The 22193-nt window shown below is 28.6% G+C and overlaps 1 protein-coding gene across 1 annotated transcript; it reads left to right on the top strand.

Annotated features, from left to right (window-relative positions):
- Nucleotides 1-10702: 10702 nt before the first annotated feature.
- LOC132947611 (KRAB-A domain-containing protein 2-like) lies at nucleotides 10703-21553 on the top strand. Its single transcript, XM_061017897.1, has 4 exons — nucleotides 10703-10893; nucleotides 20455-20960; nucleotides 21198-21353; nucleotides 21420-21553. Exons 1-4 carry the CDS (start codon nucleotides 10703-10705, stop codon nucleotides 21551-21553), a joined length of 987 nt encoding a protein of 328 aa, XP_060873880.1.
- The last annotated feature ends 640 nt before the right edge of the window (nucleotides 21554-22193 follow it).

Genomic DNA, 22193 nt, shown 5'->3' with positions numbered 1-22193 from the left:
AATCGATTTTGGTTATTGGTGTAACTCTAAAACAAATGACCGTAGATGCATGAAATTTTCACTGGTTGTTTATATTTGCATTTTCTATACACAATACAATTTTGAAAATAATTTGACTTTTTTTGAACTGTTTACGGACATTGTCAGTTTTCAGTTTTTTTAAATTTTTTTTCTATAAATATCAATAAAATTTTATTTGTTGGGTAAAAAAGCTTGAAAATTTAATAGAAGGCTCCTAGGTTATTGTTTCAAAGGCAGATGAAAAAAATTAAAAATCCTTAGTCACAGTTTTTTTTTATACACGTTTAAAGTTCAAATCTTGAAAAAATACGGAAAAATCACGAAAAATAGCAAATTATTTTGAGTTGAAATTCATAAAAATTTTTCTTTTTAAATCTAAGATTTGAAAATGTAATATAAGATTACTCATAAGTTTGTCTACCTTTATCAAAAAAAAAATGTCTAGAAGAAACTTAAATTAAATTTTTATGAGCGTCTGAAATTTATATTTTTACAACATTTGATATTTACTCGATTTCTCATGTAACAATTTTCTTATTTTATTGTAATTAAAAAACAAATGACTGTAGATACTTGAAAATTTCACTGAATGTTCATATTAGCATTTTCTATACACCATAAAATGTTGAAAATATTTTGACTCTTTTTGAGCTGTTTACGGACATTGTCAGTTTTCAATTTTTTTAGTTTTTTTTTCTATAAATAACAATAAATTTATATTTGTTGGGTAAAAAAGCGTGAAAATGTAATATAAGGCTCCTGATATATCGTTCTAATAGCAGTTGAAAAATATTAAAAATACTTAGGCACAATTTTTTTTTATAAGCATTTAAAGTTCAAATTTTGACAACATTTATCAAATTTATAATTTATTAATTATTTTGTGGTTAAAAATGTATAAAATGTTTAACTTTTATGGCTAAGGATTTAAAATTTAAAACAAGGCTCCACGTAAATAGGTTATATATAAATTACTTTATTCACAATAATATCATCAAATATACTTGGTAATATCATAGGCTGACTGACCGTTTTCGCTCAGAATCGTTTTTCTTATACAATGATATTATATCATTGAATTCAAATTTAACACCATCCATTACAGTGACCCACTTGTAACCTACTGTACAGCAGAGCGACATCCACTTAACCACCTTTTTTTTCCATATTTCTATTAAAAATATTAAAAAATAACACGATCGTATAAGAACTATATTTCATTTAATATTTGATATTATCAAGTCGGATCAACACAGATATGTTTTATATGCTTATCTACACTACATATTAAAAGTTTACCCCCCGCTTCATATTTTTCATTTAAGTATAATTCCGTCGCTATTTATGTTAGAATCTTCATTTTTACATTAAACATTTTTGATTTTAATTCTTTATAAGTCCCCCTCATAGTATCATAGTGTAAAATCGTTTTCAAAGATTTTTGGATTTTAATTAATTAATTTCATAAGTTTTACGAAAAATATTCTTGAAGGATTAATATAAGTGAATAAACTCCTGATCCACTTATATGAATATCCACTTATATTGGAATTTAATAACACGCGCCCCATTTGGGTGAGCGTTAAATATTGAACATTTTTTTAATAGAACAATTCTATTAAAAATTTAATTAATTATATTATTATATTCTAAGCATTTTGTGATCGGAATCTGTACCTCCCATGCTAAGACAACATATTTTAATATTTCCGAAATTTTGAACAACACAAATATCATGGAGATATTTGAAAAAATAAGTACCGGTTGTATTTATTAAATCATTAGCTATTTTACAAATTTCAAACCATGTTGGCGATTCTAGTATTTTAGAAGCATAAGGTTTTCCATTTCCAGAAATATTGTGTCCATGATCGACAATTAAAATATTTCCTTTAATTGGAATTTTATTTAGATTATATTTCATAATTTTAATATTTTTATTATTATTAGTATTATAGTATTCGTATTTACAAAACTTAACAAAGATTTCATTATTTAATATTGAGTTCTCTATTTCGTTTTGCATTTCTTTTTCTTGTAATTTATAAAAATCTTTGATAGTTGTTTCCATTATTTTATTATTTATTATATTTTTAATTTTTAAATTAATTTTTTCAATTTCTTTTTAATAAATTTTTGCAATTAAATATGTTATTTCGATTTTTATTTTAAATAGAACAATTCTATTAAAAAATATTTTAATTATTATTGCATTTAGATTTTCTTAAAAAATATTTTAAGAAATATTTCATTTGGAATTTAATTAATTAATTTCATAAGTTTTGCGAAAAATATTTTAATTATTATTGCATTTCAATTTTCTGATCTTTTTGCACATTGCTTTCTTTGTGATCTTTTATTGATATAATATGAAAATTGAAAACTGTCCCAGGACATACATTTATATACTACTAATATATTTATACATGATGCAATATTGTTATTGCATTTGAATTGATAACTTATTTTTATGCAATAATTATTTTGAACATTTTTTCATTTGTTCTTAATTGTCTAACTAATTTAAATTTAAATGTTGGTAAACATAAATAAACATCATCAATCTGACAAATTAAATAAAATTGAAATCACAATATTTATGAATAGAGCACTCATGTATCTTTTAGTATTTAGAAGTATAGTACAGTGGTTCATAACCGGTGTGCCGCGTATTACCGTGACTAGTGCCATCAAATAATTGTTAATATTTATTGCATCTACGTGGCTACATGTTCAAAGCAAGCCTGGGCAAGTAAATTATATTTTTTAGCTCAGCTCAGTTAAGTTAATTGCTATTTTTTCAATTAAATTACAAATTAAGTTAATAGACATTTTTAATACATCAATAATATTACTTGGTTTAGGTACCTAGTTAGTAGTTTACTTTGGCTGACCTGTCCAAGACTTGCAAAGTTACATCAAAAAAATTATTTACCACCCCGCCGACACAAAAACATTTCCATAATATTGTTAAAAAGTTATAAATCATTGAAGTAGGTACATACAACTATTTCGGATCCGTGTTCTGTTTAAAAAAAAGCCTTTGTTCATTGAAAACTGTGTTGATTGTTGATTTGTGGATCTATGAATTACAATTATGTAATGGTTTTATATTGAAATTAAAATGAATAATTATTCCTTCACACACCAAAAGATAGTCAGGAAAGTTAAAAAGAACTTTGGAATACTATGAAATTACAAATTAAAACAGCAAACGGAAATATATAATATGTTGAAAGTGACGCTTGACGGACTAATGACTTTAGTATTAGTATAAATGAATAATAACTCGACAATATTATCATGTATAAGTATAATATATAATAACGTACAACTAAACTATTCAACTGTGACAGTACACACACACCGTATACGCACTGTACGACGGCGCCTGTGCAAGTGTGTATTACATACTTCAAAGGCCCTATATATATATCCCCATAGAGGTCATGTTACATCCGTAAAGAGAGTCGTATACTCGTATGTTATAAACTAGCAATTGGATTAATTACTTAGCTTATAAGTTGCAGGTAGCAAGACCGTTGGTAGAGGATTTCTCAGGTAGGTTGACAAAATAATTAGACTTTGTTGAAAAGTTAAGTTGTATATTTAAAATTCTTCTTCATAAAATACTCCAAGTCCAAATTGACAAAATTGTTATACTGTCTCTCGCGAAGGTGCTCGTATGTACGATGGTAAATCACGTCTAATATACAGGCCGTTTCGGGTCTGGTTTTATAGGGCCTCCTGCTCTCCTACTTCCACCTAGTCTATCGATATATCCGTGGACTTCACAGGATGTTGTTTAATTTATTATCGACACATTCCCACGCCTGGTTATTCCAAGAATTGTATCCCATTATCATAAATTCAGGGCTTGCAAACGTTATAATAACGTTATGATTATAACGTTATATTTTACAAATAACGATTGAAATTTGTAAACGTAATTATAACGGAAAACGATAATCAAAAATAATTAAATACCGCAAAACAAAACATAACGATTAACAATATATATAATATATCATTAAACAAAAAATATCGCAAAACGTAATTTATAGAATATCATTACGAAAAATAACGCAAAACAAAATTATTTGAAAATTTAAAATCCATTTATTTAAAGGTATTTAAGGTATATTGGTTTCGTAGAAATATATTATTTTATTTCATGCTATTTATTTTTGTCTTAGAAAAAAATCTAAGAATTGATTATATTATATTGCGTATCTGGGACATTACCTACCCGCATTTTTTTGGAGTTATTGATAACTTTTAAACTGAATTGTCAATAGCTAATACCTAGTATAATAATAATAATAATAATTATTATTATTATTAATAATGAGTAATAATGCCCCGATAATTGCGCTGTAGAAGTATAGAGTTTAGACTTATTTTGTATTCACTATTCACTCTGTACTTTGTCTACTCTGTAGTCTGTACTATTGCGATCCTCTTAGTATACTGTTATTAAAACATCCGTTTTATTTATATTACCTAGCTAAATATTAAAACAAAAACGGTATCCTGTGTAGTATTATATATATACTTGAATACATTACTATTTACTAACATATTGGTGTTAGTATTTATTCCATCATTTGTGTATATAGTAATAGGAATACTATAATATTATAGTCTATACTCAATATTTCTATAATTTATTAGGCAATTGTAGCAAGGTATAAATACATTTCAGGTAATGTATTTCATGTACATTTCAGGTATATGTCAAACTAATCAGTGCAAATGTGTAAAACATAAATTACTGTCTAATTTTAAATGATATTTACATAATATGAAATGTTGTAAAAATGACTATATAATTCTAACACTTATAAAACTATAAATAAATAATAATGATTGATGATCAATCGGTATAAATGTATAATACATTTAAAACAATAATAATTAATGGTTTTATTTTTGCTATTATAGGTAATATAATGTGTAGTGATTTTATATAATTCCTAGGTAATTTATTAAATTAAAATATTAAATAATAATTGGTATAGTATAGGTACCAACGTAATTATATAAAATACCTAGGTGTTTGGTATATAGAATACCATTTATACCAATATTGAATATTAATAAAATAATAAATTATAATTTTCTGGTAACGATGTTGAAAAAAATTAAGTAGTAAATTGTTTACTGGATTGTTGGAAAATGTTGGGTAAAATAACGTTTTTATTCTTAATAATGATAAATTCAAAACTTGGATAACGTTTTAATTCTGAATAACAATAAACGCAAAAATTGTGTAACGTTTTAATTCTGAATAACGATAAACGCAAAAATTGTGTAACGTTTTAATTCTGAATAACGATAAACGAAAAAATTGTGTAACGTTTTAATTGTAAATAACGTAAAACGGAATTTTTTTTTCAAATGCAAGCCCTGATCATAATATTTTCAATATAATATGCTATACGCCATCCGTTAATATTTAGATACCGTGCATTATTTAAAGACCATAAAATTTACCATAGACATAATGTACTTTTTGTACATATATGTTGCGATAAGTGTTATACTTTAAAAAAATATAAAAAATAAAAATTTTTTATCTTTTTTTTATTGTGTTTGAGCAAAAACCGTCAATGATACGCTGAAATGACCTATGACAAAAGTTAACGAGCAGATAATTTTACATAATAATATAACGTTAAATTATTTAAAAAATTTCAATTACCGTAAGTAATAGTGTTTTTTATAACAGTAGTTGCGATATAATTGAACTATTTGTCGACAATTACAAAATACAAGAATCAGAAATTTAATTACAATCTACTAAAAAAAAATTGCCGAAAGCTAAATTTTTGTGTGTGAGTAGCTTATACCTTACTTATAAATATACAAAAAGTCTTGACACCTGCCCCCTGTGCGTAGCTCTCCACCCCTCTTCAAAGGGTGGCGCGACCCTTTCACTGTTTACGCTTATAACTCGTCAGCTTTTCAATTTACAATAAAAATACCTATGACCAACATTAAAGACCATAAAATTTACAATAAGAATACATTATTTTATTTGACATACATATCTATAGAAGTGAAATATAAAGAAAAATTGAATTATGAAATAACTATTAATTACAATCATTTTTAAAATAAATACAAAAATTGATAATTATACATTAATTTTTATTTTTTCAGACTATAAGTTATGAAACTAAATTTAAAAAAATGGTGTAGGTCCTGGAATGGTGTAATGGGGTTGTAGTTCCTGAAACAAAATGAATTAATATACTTAATATTTTCATATTAATATTGTATTATGTATTGAATTATTAAAATCATACTGTACCTTATTAATTAAATTATGTGGGTCGAGTTTTTTTTATTGTCGGTGTGTTGGTTTCTTCTTTTTGATTTTCAATTAGATTTATTTCGTCAATATAGTCCTCAAAATTGTCCTCTTCTTCATCATCTATGATCGGTTGCTGATTCAAACACGAACCTCCTTGACAATGCTTGCATATGACTGAACATAGCAATCCTGCTTTTCGACAGCTACAATTTTGTTCACATGTTTTTGTGCAGGCACAACTAATCACATTCAAAAGAGTATCCGGTGCTGGTGACTTTTTCGTGAAAACTGGATTTAGTTTACCATTATATTCTTTTCAGCCCCAATTCTGTGGATCTAATTTATTGCCACGCCACAACTGTATTTGCAAATAAACTCGATGTAAATGTTCTCTTGCCGCATCGACAGTAGGTGGAAGTCTAGCTAGTTGAACTTGTTTTTTGTTAAAGGCTGCGGTTTTTTGAAAAATATCATGTCTTAATTTATTCAAAGACGTAAAGTGGGCTGGAGCTTTATATAATGTTAAAAGATATTTTTCTCCGGCACGTTCAATTTCTTCCGCCGATGAAGATTCATTATTAAATATTAATAATGAATTGTGTAATTCCGGGTGTTTTTGAACTGTTTTCAGGTGTTTTATTTTACCTTGTTGAAATAATGCCGAAGTAGTATCACATCCACCAATCGCATGGATAAACATAAAATATTGAATCTCATTTTTAAAATGTTCTTGTAGACTTCCAACAGCATAAGATCTTGTTTCTATTTTTCCTCTACCCGGTTTTTCAAATATTATTGTGTTTTTTGGAGGACTTAATGTTAATAACAGTATAAGTAAATCAATATCCTCACCTATGACCACTACTTGTATATTATCGTCGGTGTTTCGTACAGCTGTATTGACAATAAGTAAATCTGTGTCATCTTCGGCTTGGCGAACAAGAATGCCAGTTAAAAACTTTTCGGTCAACATTGTGATAAGCCTCATTTTATTCTCAGTATTGGATAAAAATTTTTCTTGGGTAGTTAGTACATCCATCGACTCTTCAAAAATTATGGTTGTACTCGTATACATATTTTTTCGTCGCTGCCTCTCTGAATTTTTAATATTTAGTTCGGTATTTGCGTATCCATCAAAGACAACTACGCAATTAGATCCATAGTGTCTTTTCACGTAGTTTACATAATTTTCTATGATATTACCATACGTCGAAGTTGATGGCCATACAACGCGATGCAATAAGAAACCTCCATCGATTACTACAACAACATTTTTGTCCAAAACATTATATGTGTTTGTTGTAGTTAGAAACACATCATATAAAATCGATTTTTTTGTTTTCCGCATTTGACCTGATTCGTCTACGACTTACAGTAATTAAAATTGTTAAAATAATTTAACGTTATATTATGTAAAATTATCTGCTCGTTAACTTTTGTCATAAGTCATTTCAGCGTATCGTTGACGGTTTTTGCTCAAACACAATAAAAAAAAGATAAAAAAAATTTATTTTTTATATTTTTTTAAAGTATAACACTTATCGCAACATATATCTACAAAAAGTACATTATGTCTATGGTAAATTTTATGGTTTTTAATTTTGGTCATAGGTATTTTTATTTTAAATTGAAAATTTGACGAGTTATAAACGAAAATAGTGAAAGGGTCGCGCCACCCTTTGAAGAGGGGTGGAGAGCTACGCACAGGGGGTAGGTGTCAGGACTTTTAGTATGTTCATCAGTGAGGTATAAACTAAAAAAAAAACCAAAATCCTGCTTTCGTGGAATTAGTTTCGAACTTTTTTCTAATTTGACTGGACTAACTACTATGTGTATTTATGTTATAATTAATAACCATATATCATATCATATTCATATAATTACGGTTATATTTTTTCTGTAGGCTTTTTTCAATGGTTGTTCCGAAAATCAGAAATATGTACTACGTTTTGATTACTGTATTTAAATATTAACTCTGAGTATTTCGCCCTGTGGTTACTATTTCCTTAACCTATTCAGGTGAGATTGTAGGACCTATTGGAATGTGGTTTCCTAGATCCCAACGCCCTCTCGTTTTTTTCTCACAGCGTATTTAAATAGAATGTATGACATTGATTTATATATCTAAATTACTATATGCTATCCCTTAAGGCGAAACGATCACAATAATATGGTATGTATATTATTGGGTTTGTTACACGTATAACTAGATACTACATTTTACACACGTGTCAAGGTTGACTACTAATTTTAATTGTATATTTAAACAAATATTATTGCTATTTTCATATCGACTAGAAAAATATTTAGAGAAAGCATTGACAATATCGTTCGGAGAATCAAATTTTTCGTTGTACAAGTACATGTAATTTGGTAAAAAGTTTACTTAACGTTGATTATTTATAAATTTCCAAAATTTATTAGATTAGACCTTTAAGATTTTCGGAGATTATTAATTTAAAATTGATAATCAGCTTTTGACTAAAACTTACATTTGGCACGAAGTTCTAAAAAAGATTTGTAATCGCTCACCAAACCGGAACTGTTATATTGTTTATGGGAAATTTTTTTTGTACCTATAAATTAAGTCTTTTAAATTTGTTGTAAACCAAATAGGGTAATTTGAATGACGCTTAATTATTTTAAGAACATATATATAAAAAATTTCGTAAATAATCCATTAAAAATTATTTACAGTCTCATTAATAGTTCAATTACTAAATAGATTACACCAGAGCCTGATTTCCAAATTTTGAAGCCAGGGACTTATATAAAATATTCAAAAATGTATATTTTATTTTATTTATGTATAGAATATATGTTACACTACTTAAACTTAAACTTAATTATGATGATTTTTTCTTAAGTCTCTCGAAAAGTCGAAAACTTATCAATGATATCATCATATTATGATAATTGTTTTGTTATTTTGTGTTCTACTGTTGATAGAGTCATATTATCAAGCCTATCATGAGATAGGTAAACATGATCTCAGTCGAGTTTTTACGCGTTTTAATACTGAGAAAGATCGTTTGCTGCTATAATTCATACGAGGCATGGTCAAATAGTTAGATTTGTAACACAGTTTTCAATAACAATAATTAAAATTATTACAAATTAGGTACCTACCTAGTAGTTACTATTATTTACAGGAACAAATACTTAATAGGTACCGGAGGTACAACACATGTTTTACAGTTACTATTTAAACTATTTTCTATTATTTCACTTGTTAAGGTTTCTATCGTTTCTGATGTAATTAAATTGTTCGTTACATACTTGTCAAGATAACCTTTCAATTTTTCAATTTTTTTTTTTCACTTTAATTCGAAGTTTTTCCACATGACCACACCAGTGCACCACCCATATATTTTCTTTTTAATCCAGGCATATTTTGAATGTGATAAAAGCGTGAAACAGCACTCACAAAATCACATTCACAGTCTTTACAGAAATATTCTTGTCTATAATGACAACTGACAAGTTGATCATGCCTAATGCACGTACGTTTATTCATCGAATTTTATTTGAATATGGTAACACACAGAACGTAATAGAATCATTGAACTATAGTTTAATTTATTTAGTTATATGATATAATATGTTATCAATGTTATTATATAGGTACCTAATTCAATAAATACTAAATAGAATATACAGTAAAACAGCTCATCGATTCGTTTACATTTTTAGTATTTATTGGCTTATTGCAATGGTTTTTACCAAGAAACAGTAGAGGATGTCGATGATTGTTGTTGATAATAATATTATGACAATTTTTATCATTCTTTTTTTATATTTTATGATTTAAAAAAAAATATTTTACGTTGCTTTTAAATAATTAGAACATTTTGGTATTCAAAAAAATTACAAACTAGTAAAAAATATGAGGGCACTAATACATAAGTACATAAATTATAATTGATAGATTTATTTATAGTAATGGGGAAAGAAATAAGTAAGCTCAGATGATAACTATCACGAGGAAGAAACGGACAATCTGACTGATACATTCGTTAAATCAGTTAAAATTAAATATAAAATTGGGCCATTATTATTTACAATATGATTAAATTGAAAAATATTTTAAAGAGATTGACAACAATTCCACCGCTATTAAACTTAAGTTGAATAGACTGGGGTAAAAATCTATAGAGCTAGGGAGCCAATGTAACTTGGGAAGATTGTAATCACCAATTATAATTATATTTTTACATATTATAGCTACACTAGGCAGTAGGTTACTAATGATATCAAAATGAATATTATAACTATCGATATCAGAACGAGATGGAAAATAAACATTAAGGTGAAGAAAATATTTCGAAAAATACAAGTACAGAAACAGCGGAATAAGTAAAAATGAGACTATGTGATATTCCACAAATTTTAATTTATAATTCATTGACCTATGAGCTAAGAGTCGTTATAAGTTTTCCCCCTGGCAAATTTAAACTTCGAATCACCATTGGTGATTATAATGGATACGCTGAAAGAGGTACCGGAAGTTGGGAACTCTTCGATGACTTGAAAAAAAACCAATACCAACCAAGGTGAGTTCCAGTTGAAACACTAATGTATATGATTTAATTTAATTGTGTAATAAAAAATTTAATTACCTAATAGGTACTTTTAAGATGAAAAAAAAAATTGCAACATTTTTGAGTAAATTTTTTTATAGAAGATTGAATTTTTTTTATTAAATATAGATTTTATATTCTACATGTGGTTTTTATTTAAATTTGATTTTTATAATTCAAATTACAATAATTATTGGGGAAGAAGAACTCTGGGGCGGTGCTAACGAAACGCCCAAATTTATGGGGACGATATTGCACGGAAGTGACGATCAAGTTAGGCCTGTAAGTAAAACCGCGATTGATTTTAGCCTGTATTATTAACGATGATTTATAATACCTACATTTCGCCAGCCCCTAATTAAAATTTTCGAAATTTTTCTTTTGCTAAACATTAGTGCGCCATTATTGTGAATTAGTATGACCATTTTCAGAATTGTTGCGATATTGGTTTAACCGTAAATTCAAAAATATTGAAGAGGGGCTGGAGAAATGTTCGCCAGCCTCCCTCATGGAAAAAATTACAAATTTAAAAATTTTCCTATGCCAAACATTAGTGTGGAAATTTACGACACCCGTTGTACACGTGTGTGAAGTTGGCCCCCCTATTATGTTTTAATAAAGCCAGCATGATTGTAAGTTCAAAAGATCAATTTGTAAGTAATTGTAAGTTTAATTTTTGAATTAGTAAGTTTTTTGATTTGATGAAATTACCAAAAATAACTTGAGGGACGAACTTCACACTAGCCGCCCCATTCTTACAAATTACTTAGAACAAATTGTAAGTTGTGTAGCTTAATTTGTAAATAATTGTAAGTAGGTTTTTGGAATTTGTAAGTTACTCGGAGCAAAGTTGTGACCGAAATAAACTTAGAGGGGGGGGGGGGCTATCTTCACACTAGCCTCCCACTCTTACCAAATTACTTTAAACAAATTGTAAGTTGTGTAGCTTAATTTGTAAGTAATTGTAAGTGGGTTTTTAGAATTATTAGGTTTATTGATAATTGCGTATTCGTGTATTATAAAAATAAGGAACGTAACAGCTACCTAGTAAAATAGTTTAAATAAGTTAAATGGTTAACATTATTGACTTGTTCAATAAACAAGGCTTTAAAATTGTAAATTGTTGATTAATCAATTTAATCAATATAACAATGTGTATACCGGGTGTGAGTTCAGATGCTAGTGTTCATATTTTTTTTGTGTATATTATGGATCCTGAAATAGTGTCAGTAATTAAGCTTGTGTTTTCTGCCGTAGAGATGCTAAAAATCCACACACCGTCCTGTAATTATGTGAAGAAAATATTTCGAAAAATACAAGTACAGAAAGTAACCTCGGTTGTGCATATATATAGAGTCATTGAAGTATGTAATACTCACTTGCACAGGCGTTGTCGTACAGTGCGTATACGGTGTGTGTGTGTACTGTCACAGTTAAATAGTCCAGTTGTACGTTATTATATATTATACTTATACATAGGTTTCTAAATTTGAAATATTTCAATGATATTATGAAAAATATTTTTTTTTCTTTTAAACGTGTTCGGTTATAGATGATTAGAAACAATAAATTGATTACACACTTAGAATTTTAAAAAAAAACACATTATTTTTGTTGATTTATTATTTCATTTTTGTATATTCTATATTATATAGTGCTGAAAAATATTCCTGGAATTATTTTGAGAATAAAAACATTTTTTTACATGAGTTTTAAAATATTGTTGTATATCAGCGATCCAAAAGATAATGGTTTGTTATAAAATTGAAGTCAATTCCAACAATTAATGAAATAATAGTGTATTTTCAGTAATTATAAAGTGTACAAAATTCGTATAATATTTGTGTATATGTGGCTGAGTGGCTAACCCTACATATACATAATCATATTAACGTGTTATTATTCATTTATACTAATACTGAATTCATTAGTCCGTCCAGCGTCACATTCAACAGTACAGCCAAGCGACATCCACTTACCTGATTTTTACTCATGGATATCATATCACAGATGAAAAAAAAGATATTCAAAACCGACAAAACCACCTTGAAACTTAATACACTTGGTAGGCAGTGTTAGGAACAGATAACAAAAATATCATCTAGATAAAGATAAATATAGCAACACTAAATTTTATCTAAGATACAGATAAAAGATAAACAAATCAAATTTATCTAACAAAAAGATAAAAATATTTTATCTAGATAATTATCTAAATATTTAAATACCAGATAATTTTAGAAATTAAAATTAAAATTACTTATTTAAAAAAATATATGTACCGTCATTTAAGTACACAAAATAATACACACACGAGAAAACCAATGGGTAACGGCCGTTCTTGCAGGTGATGGGGTCACCGGCCACTTTTCGTGTCACGTACTATTATAAATTAACAACATTGAAAAGATATTTACGAGTATTGTGTATACGAAATAATGTTTATTATTATTATACGTCATGTGCAATTAAAATTCGTTTAGACATTGTTTATAGTCCATAGATTTATAATATAAAGCATAAGACCCGAAATATATAAATAGCATCTCATGTATTGCTCGTCAGACTTATCAATTGTCATTAATTTCAGATGCATTGCAAATACGGAAAAAGTAGACGGCTGGTTTATCTTTATTTCTCAATGAATAATATTATATTCTATGGAATTTTGTTTGGGACGGCGGTGGGGCCATCTTTTCTATTCTGGTTGTAGTAGTGGCTAAGCTCGGTCATGAGACAGAGTTCGGGTCTCGTATTTGGTATGCTGGTCGACTCGTATCCTGCGTATGGGCGTTGGCTTTCCTGGAAAGATACGTATGTGACGGCACCTTCTATAGTTTAATTGTTTTCTCTACGCTTTTGCAACGACCTCCGCATGTTATACTATACTAATTGCCTTATTAGTTATAGTGTCAAATATTATTAGAAACGTGCGGCGCGCTGTACATAGTTAATATATGACTACTTAATACGTGGGTACGTAACAATATACTAATATAGGCTAATTACATAAATTAATTAGTATATTATATTATATATTATTAACTGAATACAAAATGTTAATAACTAATAAGTAATAAGTATTAAATAGGAATAATTTATAGTCTTTTCAGAATAACGTCATATACTTTTAGCCCTGGATGTTATTTTATGTACAAGTTGTGCCTCAGATAATGAGAATAAAAATGAAACAATTTCGAACAGATCTAGCTAATTTTCACCAAAAAATGTATCTTGTAAATTTATCTAGATAAGTCCTAACACTGTTGGTAGGTAATCGATGAAAATCAGTTTTAAAAATTGAAATCCGTCTAAACAAATTCCTTCAGTTTTGTCTGGCTCTTTAGTCTAAAAGCCACTTTTTTCATGGATTGCATTCCACTGCAGCCCCCTTAAGATTTATTTTATTATACGGAATTTAAATATATTTAAAAGTATTAAAATAAAGGAAATATATGTTTAGATTGGGCAAATCTACATAAGTTTTGAATTTTTACAAAACTGACTGGAGCCCCCTTAAGTATAAATAAAGGCGTTTGTGTAAGAACTCGCACTCACTTACATTTATAAATGATATAAAAAATTATTATAATTACGATATAATTTAAAATTTAAATATAATTGTTTTGAATAAATAAAAGTTATTTTTAAGCAAAACTATTTATTATTATTAAGCTAAAAGTATTATAGAATATAAACAAAACCTAGCTGTTGGGCCATTTTAATACCAACTAATAATTGTTGAACTAGCTATTAAGATTAACATATTAATTATTTTTTTTTTCATCTGAAATAATAAGGTTATAACTAATTTTAAATTCCCTATTTATTAAAATTATTTAATTTCTTCACAAACAAAGAATGTGAAATTGAAAATTTACTTTCAAAAGTATCTAAAAGTCAGATGCATACATTTTATATACATGTTGAAGCTTTTGTACATTTTAAATTCTGTATTATAATATTTTAATACATTTTTTTGATATTTATTTTCAATACAGAGGTAAGAAAGAATTTTTTTATAAAAATAATATATTTTAAAATAGGTAATAATTTCTTTGATTGAATATATTTTTCATTATTTATAGTATGAAGCCCTAACAAATATTTCCCGGTAGGCCAAAAATTGCCTATCCGTCCATGGTACTCAGACATTCGGTAGGTTAGGCGTAGGTTCCCCAAACGTCGTAGGTTGTAACTTGTTAGGCAGATCCAAGTTCGAATTCATCGTACGCTCTCCGGGCGGCGCTGTATGATTTAGCACGGTCGCCCGTCGTCTCAGATTTACAAATTTCCGATCTTTTATTATTATTATTATTATTATTTTATTAGATACAACTTATACATTTACCTTGTGTATGTATAGTTAATTTATATTTAAATTTTTCAAGCCTATTTAATTTGTATGTATTATACATTGATTTTTTTACGTAGGTAAACATTTTTCAAATTCTTATTTAACAAAAATAAAACATAACAATAATAAGCGTTTAATGATATTATGTTGGTTAATATTGTTAACATGAAATTATATGAATTTATATAATATGTATCTACTGACTACCTTTTATTCAATGTCTTATAAATTATCTATACTAATATTATAAAGAGGAAAGATTTGATTGTTTGTATTGAATAGGCTCCGAAACTACAGAACCGATTTAAATGAAATTTGGTACATAGATAGTTTAGACACTGAGAAAAAAACATAGGCTACTTTTTATTACTAAAAAAGGGCTGTAAGGGGCTTAAGTGGGCTTAAAGGGGCTGTAAGGGGCTATACTGGTTCGAATTGAAAAATTATTTTTTTGTTGGATAGTCCATTCATTGAGGAAGGTTAATATAACATTACGCTACATTCAATTAATAGAAGTGCTCAAACAGAGATTTTGAGATTTATGATAGAAATATTTGTTTATGAATGATTGCTATTGGTTATAGGAAAAATAATTAATAGAAATAGTATTTATTTATTATTGGTTGCTATTGGTTAATCGGGCAGATCAGGTACAAGCATGCATCAAATCTAATTTTCACCCATTGCCTACCAGGGTGGCTGAGTTGCACTTATTGTAGTGAGTTACACCAAAAAGGAGTTGAACAATCACAATTTGTTTAAGAGTTGTCATTTTTTACGGACCACAAAGTGTGCAGGATCAGCTATAGCCTATATTAAAATATATACGTTTGTCTGCTAGATGGTTTTTATTCGTCAGAATTTAGAACGTTTAGGTTAGGTTAGGACTATGTATTAATTGAATACATTAATCCGCCGTATTATATCAAAATAAACTTGGTATAACTTTGATACTTAAGAGTTAAATCATACACTTACGTACAAACCGCACCGGGTCCGCGATCTACCGCAGGTAGATTCCCTACCTGATAATATACTGCTGCGAACTAGAATTTTTATTCCAGGCATCAGAAAAGTTAAGATAAATTTTGAACACCGTACACCGAATATTAAATAACGAATTGAACAAAGTTTGAGTCACATAGAGTTGGTACATTGAACGGGCAACGAAGTGCATAGGATCAGCTAGTATATACATATATGAATGAATAAGAGTTAGTTAGTAAATGTTTAATTTAGTTCAATATAGGCACACTAAGAGTACAATACTTTTGATAGACTGATAGAGAGACAATAACAGAAAAAATTAGTAATTACCATTAATCTTTAGTGTTTTAGAATTATATAATTATATGTAGATGGGAAAATAGTTATTTATTTTTAATATAATATAATGTAGCTACGACCTACCTGTAATAATAGTAATATATAACTTCTACAGAAATTATATTTTGTATATACGTAATAATGTAGAATGCATCAATAGGGAAGTCAGTAAGTTAAGGTGGTTTGATGTAGCGGCATGGGCATACCAGAAGTAAATAATATTGGCAATAAGACGATGACCCGGCTAAGTTGTGCGCATTGGAAAATATTATTTTACTCACCTTTATAATATTATTTACACGTAATTTTATAAAATCAATTTAAATTGTTTAGTTGGTACCTAATAAAATACAGTATAATATATATATTTAATATGGTCAAGATCCGTAATACTGATAACTTTAATATAACATGTATAAATGTAATATAAAGCTTATATATTATATTTATAAAAATAAAACTATCACGTTGTGAGCTTTCTGTATTTAATGCTCTAATGGCTAATACATTGTGTATATATTATTATGTCTGTATGTATAAACTAAGCTTAAAACATTTTATTTTAAAAGTTTATGTGATATATATAATACAAATTATAAATGTATGTAATTATTCTACAAATAATGGTGAAATCAGCAGTGGTTACCTAGAGACTAACCCAAGGTGGTTGTACATAAAGAGTGTGGGGGGGGGGGAGATGTATTGGATTTCAATTGTCTGGCAAGCGCTTGACCCAGGTTGGTTTAAACATAATTTGCTGTAAGATTTGGTTAGGTTAAGTAATAATGACAGACTTGATATAAGTTTAAAACTAAATTATCCATGAAGTTTTTGACGTACCTACGCAACTAGTGGGGTTCTGATAATATAGGGTTCGCATATTGTCCGTGAATTAACCTGACGAAGTCGGATAGCCAACTATGTGGCTTAGTCACAAGTCAGCTATCGAAATACAACGGTGATGACTGATAGCTAGACAATCAAACAAGCTCCTCTACTTTTTTCAAATTTCAACAAAGCACTGACGGACAGTTTTGAATCAATTGACATAACGGTCTTCACGGATAACAAGATGCTCATTCTCAAAATTCAAACATTTCCAACTTCGAAAGAGTCCTTTAAAGCCCCCCACGTTATCACAAATCTTTATCACCGTCGTAAAAATGAAGACCTCCATACACTTTTGAGTTTGTGGTGTTAAGTTTTTAACCAACAATCATAGCCAGGTGTGACTTATATAAGTGTAATGACTAGACCTCCAAAATTTGTTCTCACACTCAGCGAGTCTCATAAGCCCACTTGAAACTATAATTGCTATTCTGCACTTACCTACCTAGGCAACTATACCTGATAATAGTGTCACTTCATTGCATCGCTGCTAAATGCATCGTGTGTCAATTCACCGTGGTCATTTTATCGCAACGTCAATTTATCACGTTATAAATAAATCGCTCGTCGATTTATCGCGTGTTATCGTTTTTATGGTTTTTGAACTCTAATGATCCCTGCCAATGCTAGCCTCAGTCTTATGACAACCGTCAAATCGTCATTTTAACCGTTGTGTATTTACTCTCATTTATTATTATTACAAAATTATTCTATTATGGCTTTTAAATGCTAAAAACTGAGAAAGGGAAAGATATGCTTTGCTACGATGGCTACATTTTTTTTAGTTTGTTAGTTGGAAAACATATTAAATTGTAATAAACGGGTAACGCTGATTGGGAGGGAGGACTGGAGAAATGTAAAAAATGAATAAGCGATTTTTCAGAGTACAACGGACGTCTGTGAAGTTAGCACCCCCATTATGTTTTAATAAAACCGGCATGATTGTAAGTTCAAAAGCTCAATTTGTAAGTAATTGTAAGTTGACTTTTCGAATTTGTAAGTTCATCACTTCGAAGTAACTGTCAAAATTAACTTGGGGGGGGGGGGGCAACTTCACACTAGCCTCTCCATTTTATAAAAATTACACTGGACAAATTGTAAGTTCAAAAGCTCAATTTGTATGTAATTGTAAGTTGAATTTTTGAATTAGTAAGTTCTTTGATTTGATGAAATTACCAAAATTTGAGGGACAAACTTCACACTAGCCCCCCCCCCCACCCATTCTTACAAAATTACTTAGAACAAATTGTTAATTGTGTAGCTTAATTTGTAAGTAATTGTAAGTGGGTTTTTGGAATTTGTAAGTTATTCAGAGCAAAATTGCTACTTGAAATAAACATAGTAGGGGGGGGGGCTATCTTCATACTAGCAAAATTTAAATACAGGTTTCAGGGTTAAATTTTCCAAAATCGGTTCAAGTTATTTCAAACACATTATTATGTCTGGTTATCGGTTACCGGTTACCGTGACGATATTTCAGTTAACTTAAAACATTATAATAACATAATATTATGTATTAGCCAAGTACCGACTACCGTAACTTATGAACTATAATATGTTTAATTTATTTTAGATATATAAATAACGATAAGCTCCTATAGTAGTTACGATTTACTTATTTTGTTGTAACTCTTGAAAATTTCACTGCATTTTACGGACAATTTCAAATTTAAATTTTTTTAGGTATTTTTTTCTATGAATATCAATTAAGTTTTATTTGTTGGGCCAAAAAACGTGAAAATAAGGCTCCTGATATATTGTTACAATAGCAGTTAAAAAATATTAAAAATACTTATGCACAATTTTTTTTATAAGCATTTAAAGTTCGAATTTAGACAAAATTTAGCAAATATATAAATGTATAAAATGTTCAACTTTCATAACTAAGGATTAAAAATTAAAACTAAGTTCCATGTAAGTAGTTAACTCTGTTACCAAAAAATTAACCTAATCTAACTCAAAAATACGTATACAGTTTATTTTTATAGTAATTTTAAGTTCAAATTTGAACGAAATTACATATCCAAAAACCAAGAATAACTATTTTAGTTATTTTGTTGTAATTTTATAATATTGATTCAACTTACCAGCTGTCTACCGTTTTAAGAATAAGTAATAACTATATAAATATTATATAATGTTAAGGTGTATGACCGCAGTAGGCGAATGTTGACAGCCACCAGTGTAGGTTGACATATACCAAAAACCGTAGTGAATGTAGACGAAATTGTCTTAATGCGTTCATACACCGGTGATTGTTGACATTTACAGTCAGTGTTTGGTAAATGTTGACCACACTTGAAGCACAATGTATGTAAAAGGTATTTTTGTATTATTTTGTAAAATTATTAAGATGTTATCGCCCAGCCACAATATGCATTGGAGACGTTTAGACGTTAGTAATGTTATCGCATGAGACAATCCGATTGTCAATCGTTTGCTAGATAATATAATATAAATATACCCTCGCCAGTATCGACGCGTATTCTAAACCGAGCGCAACAGTTTAGTGTAATACAACGGGCCTTAGTGTAATATTTTATTAATATTATATTCGAATTAAAACTAATAATGAATAAAAGTATAAAAGATATTTTTTATGAAAAGTTTAGTGCACTTTTATTAAACAAAAGGGAAGATAATTGTTTTTATTTAAGCACTGAAAAATATAATAAATATATAAGTGAAGTTATAAATGCTAAAGCAAAAAAAAATAAACAACGAAGTGATTACAGACGATTAAATCGATTTGACGTTATGGATATTATGGATAATCATAAATTAATCGTCCCGTTAAAAGCAGGTGAAACTAAAATTATTTACTATGTAAAGAACGAAGAACTATACGACATTATGTACGAAGCTCATATAAAAATTGGTCATGGAGGGCGAACCAGAATGATAAACGAATTGCAGAACAAATTCAAAAATATAACATATGAAGTTGTTATGTTATTTTTAAGTTTATGTGTTCAATGCCAAACCAAACAAAAAGTTCCGAAAAAAGGTATTGTAATCAAACCTATTATAAGTCGTGAACTTAATTCCCGGTGTCAAGTAGCCTTTGTAGATATGCAAACTTGCAAAGATGGTGAATTTAAATGTATATTAAATTATCAGGATCACCTAACAAAATGTATTCAATTAAGACCTCTAAAATCTAAAACTGCAGAAGAAGTTGCACATCACTTATTAAATATATTTCTTATTTTCGGTGCGCCAAATATTTTACATTCCGACAATGAACGAGAGTTCGTAAATAAAGTTATATCAGAGCTGTGTTCAATGTGGGATGGTGTGAAAATTGTGCATGGTAAACCACGCCACAGCCAAACACAAGGATCCATCGAAAGGACAAACCAAGATTTCCAAAATATACTGAGAGCTATGATGGAAGATAATGACACTACAAAATGGTCAGAAGCATTACCATTTGTCCAATTTGCGAAAAATACGACGTATCATCAAGGTATTAAGCAAACGCCATACGAAGCTATGTTTGGCACAAAGGGGTCTTTTAACATCTTCTGTTCCACGAGAACAAATAGAAAAACTAGCAACAGAAGAGGAGTTAGAACAAATACTTCAGTCTATAAGTAAGTATAAATTAAAAAATAAAATAAAATATATTAATATGCAGTGACACCATGTATGCATAAAGTGTGATCGATATATTATAGTAACTAAATAAAAATTTTTTTGACAGCCCCTCAAACTGACCTAGAAAATAAAGGAAGTGATGACAATGAAGTAGAGAAAGAGTCTAACGGTAAAAGCGACGATAATCTTGACAATCAAGCAAATAATGATGAAGATAAGCTCAGCGAAAAAAGTGATGACAAAAACCAAAATGAATTATTAAGTATGTAATTTAAAATTATAATACCTATTACAAAAATAATTCAAACAAATATTTTGTATTTAAAAGACAAAAATGAAAGGAAGGAGAATACAATTAAGAATAGAGCTTTGGCACTAAATGGACTTCAAACACAAGCAAGTGTAATGCTGCGATCGTCGAACCAAAAATTTCCGCCTGCTCAAGTAGGTGATACTGTTTGAGTGAGTGTTCCAGATATCGATCGAGGACGTATGGATTACCAAAATATCTTGGCTGTTGTAATGGACGTTGATAATGACTTCTACAAATTAGGAACAAAATATGGGATTATCAGTAAGCTGTACACTCGAAATCAATTTGCAGTGTGCAAAGAAAAATTGATATCTTTAAACGACGTTTTATCCGATAAGACAATGTCTTTGAGACAGGTATCGACAGCTGCTTCCAAAAGTGGCGGCCAAGGTTATGTAAGATGCAACTGTAAAAAAAAATGTAATACAAAAAAATGTAATTGTAAGAATGGGGGAATACTTTGTTACAGTAAATGCCACGATAGTTTACCGTGTTGTAATAAATAAAACTTAATAAAGCATATACTTATACTACCTAAACTTAAATATTAAAAAATTAATTTGTTCAACTATATTTATTTATGAATTTATTAGCTATCTATTTGATTATATATTATGTTGTCGTTGTCACACATGTCAACATTCACTAAATAACTATTGCGCATGTCAACAAATACTGGTAAATGTCCGCATTGTGAGATATTTGAAATAATTGATAAAATTCACCAAAATTATTAGTGAATGTCGACATACACCGGTGACTGTCAACATTTACTGCCATGCGGTCATA

Source organism: Metopolophium dirhodum, chromosome 6 (assembly GCF_019925205.1).
Source record: "Metopolophium dirhodum isolate CAU chromosome 6, ASM1992520v1, whole genome shotgun sequence".
Taxonomy (NCBI): Eukaryota; Metazoa; Arthropoda; class Insecta; order Hemiptera; family Aphididae; genus Metopolophium; species Metopolophium dirhodum.
The sequence above is the reverse complement of the archived record's forward strand: the minus strand, read 5'-3'. Positions and strand labels throughout refer to the sequence as shown.

Excerpts from the sequence above, each read along its gene's own strand:
- LOC132947611 (XM_061017897.1), top strand. The coding sequence starts at position 10,703 with ATGAGACTATGTGATATTCCACAAATTTTAATTTATAATTCATTGACC. Across the intron at positions 10,894-20,454 it reads AAAAACCAATACCAACCAAG|TTTATGTGTTCAATGCCAAA; the intron begins GTGAGTTCCAGT and ends GTTATTTTTAAG. Across the intron at positions 20,961-21,197 it reads AAATACGACGTATCATCAAG|CCCCTCAAACTGACCTAGAA; the intron begins GTATTAAGCAAA and ends TTTTTTTGACAG.